Below are 11,566 nucleotides of genomic sequence, written 5' to 3'. Positions count from 1 at the left end.
ATTCCACTTCAGCTTTTCTTCCCACCAATGTAAACAGTGCTGTGTAAATTCTCTGATGAGTACATCTATTTGAACTGATTCTTTTTGTAAATGAAACGATTCCTAAAAGTGAAGTTCAGCCTGTGTGTACACACGTTTTCCAGGGTTTACATATCCATTGACATGTCGTCCTCCAAAAGATCGCTCACAGTTTGTTGTCTCAATGATGGACACTAGCTAGAATATCTTTTAAAAATATTTGCCAATATGATGAGCAAAATGATTTTCATTGTTTTAGTTTGCACTTTATGACCAGTGTGGTATTGAGCATTTTTCACTCATTAGCCATCTGACTTTTAAAAAGTGAATGATCCCTTTTGTCCTTTGCAAATATTTAAGTGAGGGAGCTTCTTGTTGCTTTGTGACAGCTCTATGTATATTATGAACATTAGCCCCTTGTCTTCATCAACATGTATCACAGAGCTTTCCCTTGTCATTTTTTGCCTTTCATTTTGTTCAGTAGGTTCATTTATGTTATGGCCCAAAATAAACTTTAGATAGTAAATGTCTTCTTTTTCGGTTTTATTCTTGATATTATTCTTAGAAATGCTTTCTTATAATGGTATAAATTTCTTCTGTAGGTTTTCTTAATCTCTAAGATGGAGATGATAATAGTGCTTGTCATAGTGAGGAGAAGCTGAATTGATATGAGCAAAGAGTTGTATTTGCTCTTATTAGTACTTTCTAATATTTACATCACTTTCTGTAATTTTTCTTGCGGTCATTTTGACCGGAATAGAATTTGTTTTTTCAAGGGGATTCTGTGATTGTCCCAAGACAATTATTGAATTCCTACTTTGCTCTTTAACTTGAAATCCCACCTGTAAAAATACTTATGTACACTAGAGTCTCTTTTTGAGCTCATGATTTATTTCTGTCAATCTTACTTTCCTACACTAGCACTATATCTTACATATTGTAAAAATTTATTTAATATCTGACAGTGCAAATTTTTTGATTTGCTTTTCGATCCCTATTTTTCTTTGCTAGTATTATGACTTCATTTTTCCTGAAGAATTCTAATATAATTTTTTCAAGTTAAAAAAAAACAGATAAGTGTTGTCATGGGATTTTTTAGTAATTTTGAATTATCTTTAGGAGAACGTACATCTTTACAAAACTGTTTTCCTCCATACAAAGGTTGATGTCTCTACTTTCACACTTCTTACTTTACCCCTCAGTACAGTCCTGTACTTCCTCCATATACAACATGGGCATTGTTTTTGAGTTTATTCCAGATTATTGTTGATGTTTTTGTTAATTTTTTAAGTGAGAAATTTTTGCTATTATATTTTTTAACTGTTAAAACTGACACCTAGGAAGGCAGATTCGGTTTGTAAATACTCACTTTGTAACTTCTCATTTAAAATTGTAAGTATTAAGTACTCGATACAGAATCCTTTCTTTTCTGTTTTTAAAAATTTGTTTCCAAGATTCTCAAAATGGTCATAGCTAAGTAGTATAGGTGGGGAGAGAGATGGAGAGAGGTAGTGTGGCTCATGTACAAACTGTGAGCACTTTCATGGCTGCCTTTATGCTGGAAAAGCTGCTGAAGAGTCCAGGTTAGACCAGGGGTGGCTTTGTATGCACTTGAAAGCCAGCTTTCCTGCCTGTATGGTGAAGCCTGGTGGGCGTGGCAGGTAGATGATCAAGGTCGAATGGAGGTTATTGGCTGCACAGAGCGCTGTGTCTGAGAACTGGAGACCATCGCCATGGGAAATGCTTGGTGCCAGGAACAATGCAGAGGAGCTGGGGACCCTGTGTGTTAAGGATTTTCCAGCCCTCGGAGTGGGAAGTTCAGACTCTGCATTCAGATCTGAGTTTGAATTCATCCTCTTTAGTTTACTTGTCCTCTGACTTTGGTCAAGCTATATACCCTCTTTCACTTCCTGTTTTCTTGTCTCTCAAAGTAGGAGAATTACAGCCTGCTACTAGAGTGTTTGATCAGGTTAAATAATTAGTGTCTATAAGATGTCACGTACAGTCACAAGCTCAGTGAGAAAAGGGCTGTTGCCTGTTCTTCTGCAACTCAGTGCTTGACAAGACATGGGGGAAATCCAGTCCGTAATTTGTGTGTGATGCAAGTAGGAACAAAAATAATGTCTTGCCTTTCCCTAGCAGTACTCTTACAGCTTTGCTTCATTTACATCTTTCCTCCTTTCCTTTCCTCTTTCCCATCCTCCACCAAAAGAGCCTGAGACTCTCTCAGAATAATAGATTCAAATTAATTTAAAGGTAGGCTCATTCTCACGAAATAATAGTAACATAAAAAAAAATCTGTGCACATCCCAGAATACGTTGTATTTGATTTACACACACACACGTGTGCACACACACACACACACACACACACAATCAGGCTACCTCCCACTTGCAGAGGGAGAAGGACCACTTTTTCTGAGTTTTCACTCACTGAGCGTGAGAACAATGTCTCTTACACAGACTTTCACCAGGCTTCGTGCATGGTGTTTTTAATTGAATTTCGGCTTTGTAGCCATAGATATAGTCTCCTAATAGAAGAGAGAAAGTGGAGACATAGACATTCTGCTGAGATATTGGTGTTATCATATTTTAGTTGGAACGGACTTAAGACAGCATAGAGTCATAACATTTCATGGGTGAGAATCCATTATGTTGTCACTTGGACAAGAACCTGGATCTTCTGCCATCTTGTCCACGTGGGTGAAGAGGCAACTGGGCAGGGGATGGCAGGCATCCTTCTTGCTTGAGTTCCATGTTCTTGCTAGTTTTCATTGCTCAGCTGCCTTTAGTTTATGTACATGAGGCCTCACATGGGAAGGTCACTCTGTCCTGATAGAATGAGTTTCTTATCAGCAAAAAGCTCTGGACCCACTCATATTTCCCAGAGTTTTCTGCTGATCTGCTGACACTTTATATAATTGAGACTTAAGAAAATACTGAATATAAAATCCTTATTGTTATTGTTTGCCCTCGAGTTCCATAGGAATGAGGTGCTGTCTCATGCTGTCTAAAGTTAGATCTGAACAATGATAGGGTGATAGGTTGTGCTGCTTTACCTCCAAAGTCAAAGGGGATTTCCACGTTAGCTTTTAGAATCAGGCAGATTAGTTCAAATCTTGCCTTTACCAATTATTATCTTTGTGTCTTGGGGGAGAAACTGTACTTTTTTGAGTCCAAATTTGTTTATCTGTAAATAAGTTCAGTATTTATTTTAAGGTTTCTGTTTCAGAATTGAATGAGCTAATACTCTCATTTATACCTAAAATAGTGATTGCATGGTTCTAAGCTGGTGCCTTGGTAGTTAATTACTAAGGGACTCCGCAGTGAGAATGGGGGTGGGGGACTCCGGGGTAATAGAGCTTATATTCCAGGATATGCTTGTAAAAGACTGGATGTGCAGTGGATTTTTAGTAAATATCTACTCCTTTCCTAATCTGCATTGATTGTGTATATATCTTTATACTAATATATGAACAATTTTTATTGCAATTTAAATATCTTTGTAGTACTTACAATATGTAGCTTTAAAAAATACGTGAAATAAAATGATTTGACTTTTATTTTCTTTTCAATAAGCATAACAAAACAAAATAAAAAGAAGAAAATGTTTGAAGGAGTAGAAATAATTTTATTTCTTGGAATCAGTTCCGTATAATAGGTTTTTTGTTCGTGTTGTTAAACAGCATATAAAACTGATAAGTTGTGACATTCTGGAAATGAGGAAACAGTGGAGACATACTACCTCTAATGCAGTCACTTTGTTACCAAGTCCAAACTCGTTCTGCTTGCTGCATGACAGGCCAATAAATCGGGAGATGAGATGTTGGAGTAAGGAATAGTGACTTTATTTGAAAAGACGGCAGACCCAGAAAATGGCATATTGATATCCAGTAGAACTCTCTTCCCCAAGGCAGAATTCAGTCTCCTTTTATACTAAAAAGCGGCGGGGATGTGGCTGGTTGTTGCAAACTTCTTGCTGTAGGAATTGTTTCTATTTGAAACCCTTTGTTCCTGCAGCTGTTCATGTGGGTCAAATTATGGTGCCCCCGTATAACCTCCAAAAAAAAGAATTTTTTTGCAACTTGCCATCTGTACATAAGTGTAGAAGAGCTAATATCCTTAAAGATCAGAGCCCGGAGAATAGGCCCTCCTGGGTATTTCAGGCTAAAGGCAACATTCTTTTACAAAAGGTGCAGAAACAGCAAGTCTGAGCCTAGAAAACAAGGTACAGGTTTAAAGTCAGACGAACACATCTAACATGGAGTGAAATTTGTTCTTTTCTATTAGAATTACTTTTTCTACCTCATAAATAATTTTAGTAAGAAACATGAGCAATTTTTTTATTTTTGCTTCTTAATAAAGGACTACAACTACACTTTAGTGAGCAGGGATGCTGTGCGTGCTTTGGGGTCACAGCAAACTCTTGTTGGGGGTGCTCGACCCTGCAACATGTCTGATGCCCCGTGAGTGTTGGTGAGGGTCCCCCTAACCAGGGGCTCTATTCAGGAACCACCATATGGGCATTGACCTCTGGAGACCTGTTTTTCAGCTGCAGGAAAATTTTTCAGAATCTGTGATGGGAAAATCACTCCAGCTGGGGATAATCAGGGAATAAAGGAAGAGGAAAAGGGCTTGAATTAGAGTAGAAGAGAAAGACAGAAGATCAGGGAGCCTGGGGGCTTGGCAGCGGGGCCTCGGGAGAGAGAGTAGCAGAGAAAAGGAAGTGACCGTCTACGGAACCAGCTCCTGCACCTTTCCCCGCACCCAAGCCACACAGCTCTTAATTGGACCCAGGAATCTCTCCTGTCTGGATGTCACCCTGGGCAGAACCTTGAGAATCGAAGGTAAGGGGTGGGCAGCACTCACCTAGCGAGTCACTGAGGACTTTGATCAAGTCCACATTGACATTCCCAGTCATATGCCTTCACCTGTTCTTTATCTCAGGATCTGAGAAGCAGGAGCAAGGAACACAGGGAGAGATCCAGGAAGACATCTGACTGTGTTAAGAGACGACAGTCACAGCGACACTGGGAGTGAAAACACTTGTAGCAAAATAAAATAACTTCACAACTATTGCATCAGAGCTGCATGTGTGAGAGAGCCTAAGCCTGTCTCAGAGTGCAGGGGACAAGAGGAAAGGAATGGTAAAATTAACACTGATAATTGAAATTTTGTTAAATAGCCTGCTACAGTTAATTTTATCACGTGAATGTATGCAGGTTTATTTCTATGAGCATTTATAAGTTCACACAACCCCACCAGCCCGTCTTGCCCCCATCAGGGATGGGATTTCTCAAGCACAGTGCCCCTCCTGCTTGCGTGGACCACGCTGCGGGTCCTCGCCTGGGGCCGCACTGCTACAGGACACTGAGTCCCCGAGGCACGATCTGGGATACATGACAGGAACATCTGTGCTCTTGGCTGAGGGCCTCCGTTTCACCCTGCTGTGTAAGAATGCCGGTGACTCAGTTAGAAGCATGCATCCAAGCCGTCCTTCCGTTTCATCACCATGTAGAAGCAGTGTCTGAATCTTCTGAATTTCTGCAGAATGCGGTTTACAGTCACCTTCAACAAGTGAGTGTGTGTCCTCTTTCAAGTGGAGGAATTACTGCCGTTTTCCTGGAACTTACTCACCACTAGTCCATCTGATTTTTCTGTGCTAGGATTCAGTATGGCCTGCTAATAACTCTGCAGTCAGATCTAGAAACCCTGATGAAGAGGATTATTTATTTTCTTTCTTTAGATGATAGAATTTTATTTTCAAAATTGTGAGTTTTCTGTTCTTGGAGGAATTTTTTCGGGGGTTGGATAAACAACTTTGCTCTTACCATCTTTGTGACCTGTTGCTATATGCGTCTCACCTGTCTTCTGTCACTTGTGAGGCGGTTCCATTTGTGACCCTGTCCTGGTTGTTCATGTAATAAAACATAAAATCTGTAAAAGTACAGTCCCTTTTACTCCGAAGACATTCCACAAATACTCCTTTAATCTGTGTGTGGTTTTAACAAGACACAATCATTAGAACATATACTTGCAGGTTGCCAGTGCAAAATCCCCAAATCAATTGTCTAGCTCAACATCTAAAATCTTTCTAATCTACGTTGGATTTGTATGGATAAGTGAAGTTGTTTGCTAAGAACTCAAGACCAGGTTTATAATACAGGCTGATTTAGCTCAGCAGGTCCTCCCAAGCTGAAGCTCTGCCAGAGGGCGGGGCCAAGGGGAGAGGGCGGGTCCTGCCCTCCCTGAGCTGACGGTTTCATGGCAAAGACCTTCACCAGGTGAAGAAATTGAAGTTTCTTCTAAGAAAATTGGGTCTGAAGAGTCCAAAAAGCGCGGGAGTGACACAATCCCATTTGTCTAAAGTAGGGAAGAGTGGCTGTGGGGCCACTTGGGAGACTCATGAGTCCAGGTGCGCAGTGTTGGTGGCTTCCACTTGAGTGGTAGGACAGTCAGTGGGTAAAAGCGAACAGATTGAAGGCATGTTTTGATGGTTAAAATGAAAGGATCAATGCTGTCTGTGAAGGTAGGATGGAGTAAGGCCCAGGTTTCTGGGTGGATTAATGAGTTAAATAATGGTCCTGCTGTGTTCTGAGGACGGAAAGCTGCAGAGGGAGTTCTGGGGGAAAACTGATGAGTTCAGCTGTGGGTAAAGTGAAAAGGTATTAGATGTGTGATCTGGGAGCTCTGGTGAGAGCCAGTAGTGAGTAGGGGGCGGGGAGAGAGACTTTCAAACCATTTTGTCTTCTGAACATACATATAAGAATGAGTAATGACATAACCCCTCTATATTCTGGATTTAAAACCCAGTAACATTTTGCTATATAGGCTGCAGGGGTTCTCAATTTTTAATAGAAATAAAATAAATTGAAACAAAACAGTGGAGTTAATGAACATCTTAGAGTTGATGTGTGTCCTTGTATGTATTTTGATTTCTCATCTGTTTATAAACATAATCTACAAAAAGTTAACTTGCTTAGCATAACTGTTAAATAGAGGGACGTGACACACTCTGTTGGTGGCTCAAGGTGATTTCTTGGGCAAATTATGTAGCCTCTCTGTGCCTTAGTTGCATCTTCTGTGACTGCCCCCGGGCCCCTCATCACAGCTGATTCCCTAGAATAGATGTTGGGAGGGAGGCTGCTGAAGGGAGTAAGAGGTGGCAACTGCTAGGGACACTGAAGAGAGAGACAAAAACAGATTAAAGCCAAGAAACTGAGTGCTAATACACTCAAAGGAGAAAGAATCCCGCAGTGTTTTGAGCCCCTTAGCATAAGGGAAACAAAATCACGTGGATCCAAACTCTTGAGCATATGAGTATTGTGGGTGGGAGGGTGTTATCAGAAAAGGGTTGAAAGAGGCCTTTTGGTTTCCCTTAACGTTTCCAGTAAGGATGGGGCACAGAAGCGAAAACCACCCGCTTCATAGTAGAAGGTGCTGTTTTGTGCAAAACTGACGAAGGTTGGAGACCAGTGATCAGTTGTGCTGGCAAATGAAGAGACTTCTGGATTGGGGCACTTGCTGTGACTTCCAGGTGACCTGCTGGCTGGGGGCTGTGAGGCGGGCAGTAGGTTTGCAGTGTGACCTGGGCATAATCCCTGGCTCTGAGGCCCCTGCAAGTTTCTGCAGCAGCTGCTCTTGCCCTGCGATGGGAGGGCATAAAAGGGCATTGTAGCACACGAGGGCAGGAAGGGGCTGCTTTAAAAGCAGACATGTAGCCTCCTGCAGCTGCAGACCTGCCGGCAGTTTGGTTCATTGTCGTGGAGTGGACTTTGGAGGCCTTAGTGTCGTCTTAAGACTTGTTTTCCCTTGGGGACCGGGTTTGCCTTTGCATATTAATATTGAAGGTTTGGGCTTCTGGCAAAGCTGTTTTCACAGATGGGTATATACGTAACATATCGTATAAAATAAAATGTTTTTATTTAATATGTGGGACTTTGCAGTTTTTGGGAACAGCTCTTTTGACCTGGTCTCCACGGAGGACACTAGCGGTCGGCAGAGCGTGCGGGAGGGCAGGAGGCCTGCAGTGCTGCTGCGGGGGGTTCTCCCCAGCATGGTGCTCTGCTGAGTTCACTCTTCTATGAGTTTGGTTGCCAGAGGAGCAGACAGCATAGTAATGAGTTCTGGTGGGATTGTATAATGACAGGAAGAAAGAGGGAGCCGTAGTTCTTCAGGACTACTACACACTTTTGGTTCCTGATCCAGTGTGTCCCATTACAGAATTGATGAGTTGTGTCTATTTTGGGACTTGATTGAAATAAACGTGCAGCCTGAATGTTAAGAGTTATGTTTTATTTGTCAGGAGGACTCGAGCCAGGATGACCGCCTCTCGGAACACTCTGAGGGACTGCTCCCAAGAGTAGGGGAGAAGCTAGGATTATATAGGAGCTTTACAACAAAGACCAGGTAGTTAGAACAATAAAACATTGCTTGTTATCTAAAGAAAGCCAGGTATCTCACGTTCAAGAATTTAGTGTTTTTCAATATATGGGAGGAAGCCAACATTTGGGCTCACTGAATATATTCTTTAGACAAGCACCTAGCTATCTAGGGCCAGTAATCTGTCCTTTCTTATTCTGAGTCTGCTCAGAGGGCACCGTTGTGAGTGGCTGCAGGCCTGTTTTCACTGGGGTGCGGCAGCAGTCGCTGATGACTTGTTTTCAGCATTCTTTGTTTAGTGACATGGTTGCAGTATTTTCATTCACATTGTAGTATTTTCGTTCACAGAAAATTATGATATTACCCTGATTATGGATAATCTGGAACCTTGGAAAGGAACCGAGATGGAATTACTGCAGGTAACTTCTACTTTAATAAGCCGTGTGCAAACATGAACACGGAGGAAGCATACAAAAGGATTCGGTGGTGAATGGGAAGGGTTTCTGCACGTTACAGGAGAAGGCAAGGCAGAATTCCTCTTCTTTGTGGGCAGGGACGTGAGTCCAACTTTCCTTTCTGAAGTGCTTTCTGAGAACAGTTTATGGTAATTAAGGAACGTAGACAAACGGTGGCACACATTGCATTTAAGATCTGGCCGGTTTCAAACTTGGGTATTGGACAGGTGGATTTCATAGGCAAGTGGTCAGGTGTATGGGACAGAGATGGAGCCCAGGCCTGGGGCCATATTCACGTTGAAATCGCCATTACCTCACCATAGCACCTTGGACTAGAATGTAACCACTCTTAACCTGTTGGTGAATCTGTGAAATGGGCATGATAATATTCGTTACTTTCTGGGATTGTTGTAAGTTCTAAAGGTTATTATAGCACACATGAAACACTTAACACACTGGCACTTAGCAGTTTACACTTTGTGCGGCCACCAAGCTTGGCGTGTGTCAGAGCCGTAAAGGCAGTATTTATCTGTTGAGGATGCACTGGTAGCCCCTTGGCTAGGTTGTGAATTTGGTGATTTCCTTTAATACTTGTAACTCTGTGTTCCATGGGCAGTTATTTTCATAGACAGATGAGGAATCTCAGGGTAAAAAAGACTGTAATTTGCCCAAGGTCAGACCATAATTTTGGGTGCAGGGGCCTCGGTTCAGCATGGGCCCCTGGGACTTGTGCCTTCTCCGTTCAGCACCAGAGCCAGATGTGGGCTCGGCTGTTTCCCTGCCCAAAATATCCGGCAGGCCGCAAGACACAACTGGCCCCGTGCTGCTTGAGCAAAATCTCCGGAGGAGAGGCAGTTACAAAAGGGATAAACATAAAAACAGACGACAGCAAACTGTGATCAGCTCTGAGAAGGAAAGTAACACGTCTCGCCGTGCAGAGCTGGGAGCTTTCCCGTCGGGCTGCTCTGGGGGCGTTCATCTCAGCTTAACAAACTCTGCTGCTGCACCAAGGCAGGAAGGCAGGGCGCGTGTGGCCAGGTAGACAGGGCCTCATTGATCGTACTCATTCCCCATTAAGCGACAGCTCTCACGGGCACTTAACTAATAAACAGATGTTGGCCATAATCGTCACGCATTTTGACTGGTAGCTTTATTGGCGCCAACTTTGAGAGGAGGTCATTGAAGCTGGGGAGTTTGCTGCATGCCCGTGATTACCATGGAAATATTCCCACTGGTCTTTCAACCTAGACTGGTGTGGCTGTCATGTCCCGGCCCTGTGAATGGCATCGTGTAGCTTCTCCCAAGTGGCCCAAATGACTGACATTGATATGCTTAATTCGTTGGAAATAGTATGTGACAATAATAGAAAAAGGTAGTAAGAAATTGTTTGGAAAACTAGAAAAATACCTATTCTTTCCCAGCTGGGGGAGCGTACCCTGTATCACCCACCCTAATCACTGCCTGTCACCTCCTTCCTGCCGACTCCATGTTCAGAAGCCACTCTGAGCCTTGGGAGAACATTTTGCCTCATGAAACTTTTGACTAGGACCCGTGACTTCTCTGTCCCTGGTTAACTCTCTCTTCAAAGCCATGTAAATTTTTTGCAGGCTCCTCCACTCAGATGTAAGAATAGCCTCTTTAAACTTCTTGATGCAGCTCCTTAATGAAGATCTTGCGATGGAAACCTAGCCAAAACCTGGGAGGTATGCATATAGTGACTGCAACCACAGCACTTTGTGAGTTCAGAATCAGTGGGGTGGGTGACTCAGGAAAGGCTTTTTTAAGGTAATAAAGGGAAAGAGAAAGGACGCAGGCTATGTGAGAAAGAAACATCTCGGTCACAGCCAGCAAGACACCTGTGTTCAGGATGGGGTGTGGCGAGTGCAGAGTTCTCACAAAAAAAGAACTGATGTGAAGGGAGGGAGGACAGTTGGGTACTTTATTGGGGAGGAAAAAAGTGGGCTGAACATTTCCTGGTTGAACAAGAGGATTGTGACATGATGTGCTTGTATTTTGGAGAGAAGGGTTTTGTGGGGACAGGCCTAGGAGTACGATGTCTGGCTGGGGAGTCAGCACAACAGGGAAACACAGAGAACCGGGCAGACCCCAAGACCCATGCTGGGGGAGAGGCTGCCTGCAAGCTGGAGCCCTGTAGGCTGCTTCTGTCCCTTAGCTGGGGTCTCAGACCTCCCTTCACAGACCAGTCCTGTTGATACAAGAATAAAAAACGTTGGGCATGAGAAGGGCTGTGTCCCAGGCTTTTGTTGAATCCCTGGGATGTGCCCCACCAGATTTTGTTCCTTGACTTCATGCAGTAAAGAATTCAAGAGCAAGCCAGTGTTGAGTAAAGGTATATTTATTCAGAGAGATACATTGATAGGCAAGAGAAACTTCACGAGGTGTGGGGGTTTGATGCTCAGATTAGAAGTAGTTACACACTTCACAGACAGAGTGTGGGCCTTCACCAAAGAGGGAAAGAGTGGTGACCGCGAGGTGGCGCTGTGTTGCTTGTTTTCTTGGGCTTGGTGGTTTCATATGCTAATAAGTAGAAGGACCAGCCTTAGGGCAAGGGGCTGGGATTTCCAAGAAGTTGGCCATTTCCCACCCTTTGACCTTTTGTGGCTATCATTGGGACTGCCATGGTGCCTGGGGCATGTTATTCACCACGTTACTATTACAATGGGTGTTTACTGAATCTCAAGATCTGCTAG

At 43.1% G+C, this 11,566-nt stretch overlaps 1 protein-coding gene and 1 long non-coding RNA gene across 2 annotated transcripts in view; one reads left to right on the top strand and one right to left on the bottom strand.

Moving 5' to 3' along the window:
* The window catches only part of LOC140694031 (uncharacterized), a 540,346-nt gene that overhangs the window by 218,530 nt on the left and 310,250 nt on the right, over nt 1-11,566 (bottom strand). The window lies entirely within an intron of this gene.
* Nucleotides 8,500-11,566, top strand: part of LOC140694026 (trafficking protein particle complex subunit 9-like) — a 68,334-nt gene continuing 65,267 nt past the window's right edge. The window contains exon 1 of the mRNA XM_072957519.1: nt 8,500-8,819. Within this exon, the coding sequence (XP_072813620.1) occupies nt 8,772-8,819 (48 nt within the window). The 5' untranslated portion in view covers nt 8,500-8,771. The remainder of the gene's footprint in view (nt 8,820-11,566) is intronic.

The sequence above is a fragment of the Vicugna pacos genome, unplaced genomic scaffold (assembly GCF_048564905.1).
Source record: "Vicugna pacos unplaced genomic scaffold, VicPac4 scaffold_20, whole genome shotgun sequence".
Taxonomy (NCBI): Eukaryota; Metazoa; Chordata; class Mammalia; order Artiodactyla; family Camelidae; genus Vicugna; species Vicugna pacos.
This window is presented reverse-complemented; position numbering and strand designations above follow the sequence as displayed.